The sequence below is a fragment of the Macaca mulatta genome, chromosome 9 (assembly GCF_049350105.2).
Source record: "Macaca mulatta isolate MMU2019108-1 chromosome 9, T2T-MMU8v2.0, whole genome shotgun sequence".
Classification (NCBI taxonomy): Eukaryota; Metazoa; Chordata; class Mammalia; order Primates; family Cercopithecidae; genus Macaca; species Macaca mulatta.
The window spans coordinates 65,496,786-65,509,745 of NC_133414.1; the positions used below are offsets into that span (position 1 = coordinate 65,496,786).

A 12,960-nucleotide genomic window follows, 5' to 3' on the forward strand; every position below is an offset into this window, starting at 1 on the left:
ATATAATGGTAAAGGGATCAATTCAACAGGAAGTGCTAACTATCCTAAATATATATGCACCCAACATAGGAGCACCCAGATTCATAAAGCAAGTCCTTAGAGACTTACAAAGAGACTTAGACTCCCATACAATAATAATGGGAGACTTTAACACCCCACTGTCAGCATTAGACAGATCAACGAGACAGAAAGCTAACAAGGATATCCAGGAATTGAATTCAACTCTGCACCAAGCAGACCTAATAGACATCTACAGAACTCTCCACCCCATCAACAGAATATACATTCTTCCCAGCACCACATCGCACTTATTCCAAAGTTGACCACATAACTGGAAGTAAAGCACTCCTCAGCAAATGTACAAGAACAGAAAGTATAACAAACTGTCTCTCAGACCACAGTGCAATCAAACTAGAACTCAGGACTAAGAAACTCACTCAAAACCACTCAATTACATGGAAACTGAACAACCTGCTCCTGAATGACTACTGGGTACATAACGAAATGAAGGCAGAAATAAAGATGTCCTTTGAAACCAATGAGAACAAAGATACAACATACCAGAATCTCTGGGACACATTTAAAGCAGTGTGTAGAGGGAAATTTATAGCATTAAATGCCCAGACGAGAAAGCTGGAAAGATCTAAAATTGACACCCTAACATCACAATTAAAAGAACTAGAGAAGCAAGAGCAAACACATTCAAAAGCTAGCAGAAGGCATGAAACAACTAAGATCGGAGCAGAACTAAAGGAGATAGAGACACAAAAAACCCTCCAAAAAATCAATGACTCCAGGAGTTGGTTTTCTGAAAAGATCAACAAAATTGATAGACTGCTAGCAAGACTAATAAAGAAGAAAAGAGAGAAGAATCAAATAGACGCAATAAAAAATGATAAAGGGGATATCACCAACGACCCCACAGAAATACAAACTACCATCAGAGAATACTATAAACACCTCTACGCAAATAAACTAGAAAATCCAGAAGAAATGGATAATTTCCTGGACACTTACACTCTCCCAAGACTAAACCAGGAAGAAGCTGAATCCCTGAATAGACCAATAGCAGGCTCTGAAATTGAGGCAATAATTAATAGCCTACCAACCAAAAAAAGTCCAGGACCAGATGGATTCACAGCTGAATTCTACCAGAGGTACAAGGAGGAGCTCGTACCATTCCTTCTGAAACTATTCCAATCAATAGAAAAAGAGGGAATCCTCCCTAACTCATTTTATGAGGCCAATGTCATCCTGATACCAAAGCCTGGCAGAGACACAACAAAAAAAGAGAATTTTAGACCAATATCCCTGATGAACATCGATGCGAAAATCCTCAATAAAATACTGGCAAACCTAATCCAGCAGCACATCAAAAAGCTTATCCACCATGATCAAGTGGGCTTCATCCCTGGGATGCAAGGTTGGTTCAACATACGCAAATCAATAAACGTAATCCAGCATATAAACAGAACCAAAGACAAAAACCACACGATTATCTCAATAGATGCAGAAAAGGCCTTTGACAAAATTCAACAGCCCTTCATGCTAAAAACTCTCAATAAACTAGGTATTGATGGAACGTATCTCAAAATCATAAGAGCTATTTATGACAAACCCACAGCCAATATCATACTGAATGGGCAAAAACTGGAAAAATTCCCTTTGAAAACTGGCACAAGACAGGGATGCCCTCTCTCACCACTCCTATTCAACATAGTGTTGGAAGTTCTGGCTAGGGCAATCAGGCAAGAGAAAGAAATCAAGGGTATTCAGTTAGGAAAAGAAGAAGTCAAATTGTCCCTCTTTGCAGATGACATGATTGTATATTTAGAAAACCAAATCATCTCAGCCCAAAATCTCATTAAGCTGATAAGAAACTTCAGCAAAGTCTCAGGATACAAAATTAATGTGCAAAAATCACAAGCATTCTTATACACCAGTAACAGACAAACAGAGAGCCAAATCATGAATGAACTTCCATTCACAATTGCTTCAAAGAGAATAAACTACCTAGGAATCCAACTTAAAAGGGATGTAAATGACCTCTTCAAGGAGAACTACAAACCATTGCTCAGTGAAATAAAAGAGGACACAAACAAATGGAAGAACATGCCATGCTCATGGATAGGAAGAATCAATATCATGAAAACGGCCATACTGCCCAAGGTAATTTATAGATTCAATGCCATCCCCATCAAGCTACCAATGAGTTTCTTCACAGAATTGGAAAAAACTGCTTCAAAGTTCATATGGAACCAAAAAAGACCCCACATTGCCAAGACAATCCTAAGTCAAAAGAACAAAGCTGGAGGCATCACGCTACCCGACTTCAAACTATACTACAAGGCTACAGTAACCAAAACAGCATGGTACTGGCACCAAAACAGAGATATAGACCAATGGAACAGTGTGGTATTATTTCTGTGGTATTATTCTGAGGAAATAATACCACACAACTACAGCCATCTTATCTTTGACAAACCTCAGAAAAATAAGAAATGGGGAAAGGATTCCCTACTTAATATATGGTGCTGGGAAAATTGGCTAGCCATAAGTAGAAAGCTGAAACTGGATCCTTTCCTTACTCCTTATACGAAAATTAATTCAAGATGGATTAGAGACTTAAATGTTAGACCTAATACCATAAAAACCCTAGAAGAAAACCTAGGTAATACCATTCAGGTATAGGCATGGGCAAGGACTTCATGTCTGAAACACCAAAAGCAACGGTAACAAAAGCTGAAATTGACAAATAGGATCTAATTAAACTAAAGAGCTTCTGCATAGCAAAAGAAACTACCATCAGAGTGAACAGGCAACCTACAGAATGGGAGAACATTTTTGCAATCTACTCATCTGACAAAGGCCTAATATCCAGAACCTACAAATAACTCAAACAAATTTACAAGAAAAAAACAAAAAACCCCATCAAAAAGTGGGCAAAGGATATGAACAGACATTTCTCAAAAGAAGACATGCACACAGCCAACAGACACATGAAAAAATGCTCATCATCACTGGCCATCACAGAAATGCAAATCAAAACCACAATGAGATACCATCTCATGCTGGTTAGAATGGCAATCATTAAAAAGTCAGGAAACAACAGGTGCTGGAGAGGATGTTGAGAAATAGGAACACTTTTACACTGTTGGTGGGATTGTAAACTAGTTCAACCATTATGGAAAACAGTATGGCGATTCCTCAAGGATCTAGAACTAGAAGTACCATATGACCCAGTCATCCCATTACTGGGTATATACCCAAAGGATTATAAATCATGCTGCTATAAAGACACATGCACACGTATGTTTATTGCGGCACTATTCACAATAGCAAAGACTTGGAATCAACCCAAATGTCCATCAGTGACAGACTGGATTAAGAAAATGTGGTACATACACACCATGGAATACTATGCAGCCATAAAAAAGGATGAGTTTGTGTCCTTTGTAGGGACATGGATGCAGCTGGAAACCATCATTCTCAGCAAACTATCGCAAGAACAGAAAACCAAACACCGCATGTTCTCACTCATAGGTGGGAACTGAACAATAAACAATGAGATCACCTGGACTCGAGAAGGGGAACATCACACACCAGGGCCTATTATGGGGAGGGGGCAGCGGGGAGAGGGAAGGTATTGCATTGGAAGTTATACCTGATGTAAACGACGAGTTGACGGGTGCTGACGAGTTGATGGGTGCAGCACACCAACATGGCACAAGTATACATATGTAACAAACCTGCACGTTGTGCACATGTACCCTAGAACTTAAAGTATAATAATAAAAATAAATAAATAAATAAATTTTAAAAAAATAAGAAAAGTAGAAGGAAGCAAATAAAGATATAAACCAAAATCAATAAAAACAGAAAATAAGCACAATATGGAAAAATCAGCAAAGCCCAAATTTGGTTCTTGGAAATGAAGAAAAAGAAAGGAAACACCCATTACCAGTATCAGGAATGAAAAGCAGACGTCCTTATAAGACCCTAAAGATGTTTTAAAAAGGATAATCCTAGTCAACTTTCACCAACAAATGACAAGTTTAGATGAAATGGACAAATTTTCAAAAACCAACATACAAATTTTAATATGCCAGTATCTAAAAATTAAAACTGTTACTAAAAACTTTCTCATAAAGAAAACTCCAGTTCCAGAAGGCTGAATTCTTGCAAATTCTTTTACATACCTAAGGAATAAGCACATTAGTTGTACACAAATTCTTTCAAAGGACAGAAAAATAAGAAAACACTTCTCAACTCATTATAAAGTCAGCATGATCTTGATCCAAAACATGGCAACATCATCAGAAAGAAAAACAAGAAAATTACAGAGCAGAACAATCTTACTCATGAACATACATGTAAAAACATAGACTATTAGCAGAGCTGGGTATGGTGGCATGCACCTGTAGTCCCAGCTACTTGGGAGACTGTGGGGGGAGGATTACTTCAGCCCAGGAGTTCAAGGCCAGCCTGGACAATATAGCAAGACCCCATCTCTTTTCTAAAAATTAATTTTTAGGCCAGGCGCAGTGGCTCATGCCAGTAATCCCACTATTTTGGGAGGCTGAGGCAGGCAGATCGCCTGAGGTCAGGAGTTCGAGACCAGCCTGGCCAACATGGTGAAACCCTGACTCTACTAAAAATACAAAATTTAGCCAGGCATGGTGGCAGGCACCTGTAATCTCAGCTACTTGGGAGGCTGAGGCAGAAGAAACGCTTGAACCTGGGAGGCAGAGGCTGCAGTGAGCCAAGATCACACCATTGCACTCCAGCCTGGGTGATAGGAGTGAGACTTCATCTCAAAAAAAAAAAAAAAAAAAAAAAATTAATTAATTTTTAAAAATAATTTTAAAATTTAAAAATTAGAAAATCTAGTTTAACTACATTTGAAAAGATAATACATCATGACCAAGTGAATGTATTCTAAGAATGGAAAGGTAGTTTACTATTTGAAAATCAAGCCATGCAATCTAGCACACTAACACAAAAAAAATTTCATTATCTCAACAGATGTAGAGAAAGCATTTGGTAAAACTTAATATTCATTCGCAACAAAAATTCAGCAAACAAAATAAAAGACAGTTTCCATATTCTGATTAAACTCCCTCTCAGCTCCCAAAAACTTTAATGGTGAACTATTAAGGCTTTCTCTCTGAAATTCTATCACCATTTCAATTCAACATTATGTTGGTGGTCCTAACTCGTGTAATAGGGCAAGCGCTGGGATGGTGAGACAACTTTGCAAATGGTATGATTATATAGTGTATATACCAGTTCCAAAACCATCCACAGGCAAATTACTGTAACTAGTAGATGAATTTACAAGGTTATTAGAAAAGTCAACAAACAAAAATCAGGTGTATTTGTATATATAACAAAAACTCATAAAATTATAAAAATGGTACCACTTACAGTGTCAAAATCAAATATGTGTAACATTTTGCAGAAAAGTACAAAACATTAGCAAGAAGTATTTCTAAAGTATGAAATTAATGGAGGACTATATCTGCATCATAAATATGTCAATTCTCTCCAAACTCATCTATAAATTCAATGCAATCCCATTCAAAATCCCTGCAGGTCCTTTCTGGAAACTGACAAGCTCAATCTAATATTTAATTGGAAATACAAAAGACTAAGAAGAGCTATGGAAATCTTGGGAAAAAACAAAGCTGGAAGACTTACCCTACCAGGCAGCAAAATTTATTTTAAAGCTACAAAAATGAAAATAACATATAACTGACAAAATAAACAGAAATATTTGTCTATGCAATATTTATATATGCAGTCATTCATTTATGACAAAGATGACCCTGAAATACAGTGGGGGAAAGATGATTTTAAGATACATCACATATGTATAATCATCCATACACATACATCCATATTACCAAAATTCTCCGGTCTGTCTGCAGAAAAATTGTGCATTTTACTGTATGTAATTTAGATCTCTGCATAATACTGGTAGCGTTTAAACAAATAAATAACCAGGATTCTAGACTGGTGTTATGAAAAGCAATCAGTCTACAAACTATTTGTTGGGATCCCTGACATGAATAGCAGATTGCACCAGAATGTATATGAACACACTGTTTCTTTCAAAAAGGAAGACTTACTAGAAAAACAATCTCAGCAGAAATGAACAGTGGGTGGAATTAAACTGTGTTAGAAGTGACACAGTTGATGTATATTCTAGTGAAAGCTCCTTATCTTGACCTGGACTGGAAGAAGCAGTGTTGCAGAGACCAAGAAAAGTGAGAATAAGCTAAAGGTCTTTGGGGGTTAAGTAAGAGATACTACTTTGAACCACTTTAGGGGGGAAAAAAAAAAGAAAGAAACAAAAAAAAAGCAAGACAATTTAAATAAAAGTAGTAAGATGGCAGAGTAAATAAAGTCCAAGTATAACAATAAACGCAAACATAAAAGGATTAAACTCACTAGTCAAAAGAAAAAGACAAACTGAAAATTTTAAAATAATAAACTATTTGCTATATATAAAAAAGACTGATAGTAAAAGAAGGGAAAATACACAAATAAAACTGGTAAGATATATTAATATTTGGAAAAAAATAAGTCTGAAAACAAAAAGCATAATTAGAGATACAGAAGATCACTAAGTAATGATGGAAGGTCCAATTCACCAAAAAAAAAAAAAAAAAAAACACATTTTGAACAGGTACATGCCTAAAATTTATACAAAACAAAAAATTCACATAACTTCAGAGCAAAAATGGTAAATCCAACATCACTGTAGAAGAACTCAACACACTGTTCTCAACTTTTGCCATCAATTTTCTATCCTTTCTCAGACTTTATCTTCTCCTTAGATCAGAAGAGAAAGACAGAAACACCATCTTGTTCCAAAGCACAGAATGAATGTTTTTGTTGCTTCCCATACCATATACAGAAACCTACTGAACAAGGAGGAAACTCAGGGATCTTAAGGACTAACAGTCAATCCAGATGCAGTCTGCAATATTTTAGAGAAAGCTATTTTGGGATTAGTTACAGGAACAATGAACTGAAGATGGTTAGCCTCTAAAAACTGTCAGATACTAAGTGGTTTATTGCTGCCATCTGCTGGACACCATGTTCATTTGCACGTCAATCATATTTGCCTTAAAACGCCTAGTAAGATAGCATGTAAGGTCTTAAACTGTTATCTTTTCTGAGCCTCCTTTATCTAATGAAGTGAAGACACTGTCTCTAAATTAAATGTTTGCATGCAAGGTGTTGATAGACGTTAAAAAAATGTTTGTGCAATTTAAGCCTCTGGTAACAACGGCTTAAGTAAAAGGTTTACAGGAGTATAGAAAATTACACTGCCTGAAATCCACTTGGAATTTAATATATCCACAAAGACTACCAATTTTCCCATACAACTACTGGAAAATAATATTTTATATACTGAATAACTGCAATGAGTCACTTCAAACATACCAGTTACAGTTTACCCATACGGTATATTATCCACATTACTTGCCATGTTTCTTAAAATTTACACATATAAATTCATGGCAGGTCTTCTAACACTTGCTCATACCTGGTTCCCTTGCCTTCCAGGCACACACGAAGATTACACTTCCCAACCCTTTAGTACTTAGGTGGGACCACATGATTAGTTCTGGTCAACAGATCATGAATGGAAGTGCCAAGTGTTGCCTGCAGGCCAATGCAAGTAATAATATGTGTGAGACACTCTGGCACTCTCTTCCTCTGCCATAGTGACAAGAAGGGACCTCAAAAGATGGTCAAGCCCCAAAATCAAAGCAGTTTAGATCACTAAAGACAGCTGCCCTAGAGAGCTGTCCAGACCCACAACAGACTTCCTAAGAGTAAAAAAATATACTGGTATTATCCCATTCAGAGCTGGCACTTCAATGTTACCTCAGTATAGCATAGACCAAGGTTTCTCAACAGCAGCACTACTGCCATCTTAGGCTAGATAATTCATTGTGGTCTCTGTCTTGTGCACTGTGGGATGTTAAACAACATCCCTGGCATCTACCCACTAGATGCCAAGAAGCACTCATCAATATGACAAACAAAACCACCTCCAGTCATTGACCTCCTCCCCCCATCTTTGAGAACCACTGGCATAGATTAACCTACTAATATGCACATATGTATGATGAATATGTATGTACACATGTTGAGTATATTTACGTCAAATGTCATAATTCTCCATGCTTTATTTCACATTAGAGTCAGATATTTTATAGGCTCTTAACAAATATGAATTCCCATTTCTCAAAGCAGTAAAGTTAATTCATAAATGTTTTAAAAAATCAATCATATCATAAGTCTCTCTATAGTAGGGTAAACAAAATATTCCAAGACTATATAAATCCATACATACTATGCTGTTCATTTCAGAGGACTCATAGCTCCCAACCGGATGGACATTTCCAATGGGTTCCAAGCCTTCTTCATCCCACATGTATGTTCCATCAGAGCTATCAGATGGAGATAGTTCAAACGAAGAACCAGCTCTGTAGTCTGTATCTGGTGAAACCAAATTATTCCCAGAAGTATGTTTTGTACATTCACTCCTGTCTTCAAGAGAAAAAAGGTTATTGAGTCACAAAAATATAATTGTTTCTCATGTCCTAAAAATATAACTGCTAATAATCTGGAATGTCATAGCCAAAAAGCTGGCTCAAAAAAAGCACTCATAACTGCAGCACTTTCTATATCCTAAGCAGTAAAACATCAAGAGGCAAAATCTTTAAAATAACCTACTGAAATATTTTCTAATAGATGAAAAGAAAATTCATTTAGTCATCTTTCACTTCTGTAATATTTCCAAAAATGTAAATAAACCTTCATATTCCTATAATATTTCCCAAGATACTTAAACACTGGCCAGGAAACTCCTTTTCCTCTGTGTATACTATTTAACTTCAGAGATTAAATAATGTAGGGTACTCATAATTGCCTCCCTAAAAGGAAATAAACTTGTTCCGGTAGTCTCTTTTAGAAGACCTATAGATAATCAAGGGTTTGTACATGCATCTCTATGCATGCTCTAGTCCCCTCATTATACCACATGTCTATGTCTAATCCCTTTAGTTGTTCTTTATTCAGGTATATGGGTGTACAAATACCAAATACATTTTCTCCAGCATTTAGTAACAGGATAATCAAACATAAGAGGAAATGTTTACCAGGTATTATTTCACTTTCTTCAGTTTAATAAATAAATAAACCTCTCTCAGGAAGCGCATCTACAAAAATTGCTAAACAAGAAAAATTTCCTAAGATAAAAAAATCCATCAGATTAGACATAACCTATATTATCTAATTTCCCCTTTGGTACAGCTTTACTCTTAACAAATAGCAATGAAATGCTACCCTAAGAGAAGAGATGGTTTGTTTAATGGCATACCACGCTGGTTGAGGTAAGTAGGGGAAAAGTCATTTAGAAGCACTGTCTATACTAAGCAGGAATAGGCTGTGTATAATAGCCAAAGAACAACAAATGTTATAATTAATAACAACAAATGTTACTAATATTGTCTTGGATAGGGTGAAAAATGGGGTATGGAAGTCACAGGAAAATAAATGTTGCCCCACCCCAATTTTGTCTAGATCCATCCCTCCGTGAAACTGATAATATCTTGAAATCTATCTGAAGATAATCCTAAATATAAGTTCAGTTATATTACCTAAAAGAAAGCAAAAAAACTTAAGGTTAGTAATATTTACCAGAGACACTTATATCTATCCATTCATCAGTTTTACTGAAGACTTTTTCATTTTCCTTGGGGGAATCAAATATATCCTGTGGTGGCACATTTTCATGTTTTTCTTCTTTGAGACACATTTCCTCTGGAGTTATTCTAGTTCTATTGGAGTCTTCTATATCTATAAAATCATCACTAAAGTCTTCACTTAAATCATTCTTATCAGAAGATGACAAAGATGACAAGGAAATGTCATCCACATCATCACTCAGGTATCTAATTTTAGCATCATGTTTCACAGTCTGGTTGTTTTTTGTTCTATAACTTTCATTTTCAATCAGTTCTTGGTCCTTATTAGTAGCTCTGTCCTTAGCCAAAACTGTAGCATCTTCCTCTACACATGTGTCAGCAGGTGAGTTTTTATTTCCATCAACTGTGATAGTCCCAGAAAATGGAGATCGGCTAGATTTCAGTAGAGAGGGATGAACCATTCTATAACCTAAAGTAGAAGTTACACCGGGGCCATTTGGTAAAGCCAACTTCTTTCCACCAGCAGCATAAGGCCTATTAAATCCATACCCCAAATGTTCATTCCCATTGAGTACTTCAGACTGCCGGGAATTTCTTGTTAGCATACTTGACCGTAGAGGCACTCTAATGGATAGCTGTTGATTCTGATAAGGCTTTGTAAGATCCACAGCTCTATTAAAGGAATGTGATCTGGTTATAGATGAAGGTGGAAGGAATGAATTCTGAATGGAATGTGAAAAACTCTGTGATCTTACCATTTTTTCAGAATTAACAGATTTACTACTGTCTGGGGATTGAGCTAAGCTTTCTCCAGAACTGCTTCTGGTGGCACAGGAGTTTGCTCTAGGCCTTTGCATGCTACCAGCCGACCGGTTTCCATAAAATCCATTCAACTGTGATTTTGGAGTATTGACCGAAGAATATGAAGTCCTTCCTAATAATGTGCCTTTGGTGAATTTACCCAAATTTGATGGTCCAGAAAAAGACTTTTGGTTTAACTCCTCTGTAGATGACACAAACATAGTGGATGGCTTTGCTAACTTTGATGTGAATAAAGAAACACTTTTCAAACCTCCCTTCATCCCATTTTTATCAAATATTCCTTGAGTAGGAACATGTTTTCCAGGATCAATTATTTTATCATGTGAATTTTGAGTATTGTTAGGCTCTCCAGCACCTTGTGCACAAGGTTGATATTTATTTGCTTTTCTCCAATTAAATGAATGAGATGATGGACAATCAGAGCCATTATTTTTGATGTAACTTTTGACATTACTATTCTTGGAAGTTCCTAATAAATTAACAGGTGTCCCATTTGGCATCGGCTGCAATGTACTTCTTACAGATTTTGTTCCATACTTTGGCAACTTGGAACCCAAAAACGTCTTGATTTGTGTTTTTTCTTCCATGAGCTATAAGGTGCATTTGTTCTTAAAAGCTGACAGAATCTGTGAAGAGAAAAAGGCAGCACATTAAACATTCCTAAATAAGGATAATTACATGAATTATTACATAATATGATACTTACACTTTTATATGCAGAAAAGCCCAAAAGTTACTCATGATTCCTACAGAACTCCTGGCAAATACTGAATGCACTAATTAAATTAATAACTTTATGTTGGAAGAAAATAAAGAACATTTTTATAAACTTTTATAAACATATGCTATGAATGACAGCAAAATCCAGAAATAATAAAATTAAACTACCAAATTTGACTATGTAAAAAATAATACTTTCAGAGTACTTCTTCCCATTTTCCAATTCAAATAATTTTTTCGTTTTGGGTAAAAGTCTCTCCTTTAAAAATAAGAACATACGGAAAGCCACAGCCAGTGCACTCAGGCAAGAGAATGAAATAAAGGGCATTCAGAATGGAAAAGAAGAAGTCAAACTATCTCCGTTTGCCAATGATATGATTATATATCTAGAAAATTCTACGAACTCCTCCAAAAGATTCCTAGATTTGATAAATCCAGTAAAGTATAGGTTGCAAAATCAAAGTACACAAATCAGTAGCACACCAACAATGACTAAGCTGAGAATCAAGAACTCAATCCCTTTGACCATAGCTGCAAAAAAATAAAATAAAATACCTAGGAGTACACTTAACCAAGGAAGTAAAAGATCTCTACAAGGAGAAGTGTAAAACACTTCAGAAAGAAATCACAGACAATGCAAACGAATGGAAATACATCCCACACTCATGCATTAGAGGAATCCATATCATGAAAATGACCATGCTGCCCAAAGCAGTCCACAGATTCAATGCAATTTGTATCAAAATACCAACATCATTTTTCACAGAATTAGACAAAACAATCCTAAAATTCATATGGAACCAAAAAGCAATCTTAAACAAAAAACCAAATCTGGAGGCATCACATTACTCACCTTTGAATTATACTACAAGGCTACTATAGTAACAAAAACAGCATGGTACTAGTATAAAAGTACATTCATAGAGCAAAGGAACAGAGTAGAGAACCCAGAAATAAAGCCAAATACAATCAACTGACCTTTGACAAAGCATACATAATGAAAATTGGGAAAAGAACACCTTATTCAATAAATGTTGCCAGGAAAACTGGATAGCCACATGTAGAAGAATGAAATTGGATCCCTATCTCTTACCATATACAAAAATCAACCCAAGACGGATTTAAGACTTAAATCTAAGGCATGAAACCATAAAAATGCTAGAAGAAAACCTAGGAAAAACTCTTATGGATATCGGTCTAGGCAAAGAATTTATGACTAAGACACCAAAAGCAAATGCAACAAAAAAAATAAATGGGACCTAATTAACTAAAAAGCTTCTGCTCAGCAAAAAATAAACAGAGTAAACAGCCCACAGAATAGGAGAAAATATTTGCAAACTATTCATCTAACAAAAGATTAATATCCAGAATCTATAAGGAACTCCAACTAATATGCAAGGAAAAAAATAATCCCATCAAAAAGTGGACAAATGACATCAATAAACATTTTTCCAAAAGAAGGTATACAATGACCAAGAAACATGAAAAAAATGCTTAACATCACTAATCATCAGGGACATGCAAATTAAAACCACAATGAGGTATCACTTTATCCCAGCCAGAATGGCTATTAAAAAGCCAAAAAACAATAGATATTGGCATAGATGTGACGAAAAGGGAACATTTAGGTACTGCTGGTGGCAATGTAAATTAATTATCACCTCTATGGGAAACAGTATGGAGATTT

The 12,960-nt window shown here is 35.8% G+C and overlaps 1 protein-coding gene across 10 annotated transcripts in view; it reads right to left on the reverse strand.

Moving 5' to 3' along the window:
* Positions 1–12,960, reverse strand: part of CCSER2 (coiled-coil serine rich protein 2) — a 188,318-nt gene that overhangs the window by 134,567 nt on the left and 40,791 nt on the right. For all 10 annotated transcript variants that reach the window (NM_001193762.2, XM_015147096.3, XM_015147100.3 and 7 more), the window contains 2 exon segments: positions 8,375–8,571; positions 9,724–11,179. In NM_001193762.2, coding sequence (NP_001180691.2) covers positions 8,375–8,571; positions 9,724–11,140 — 1,614 coding nt within the window. In that variant the 5' untranslated portion in view covers positions 11,141–11,179.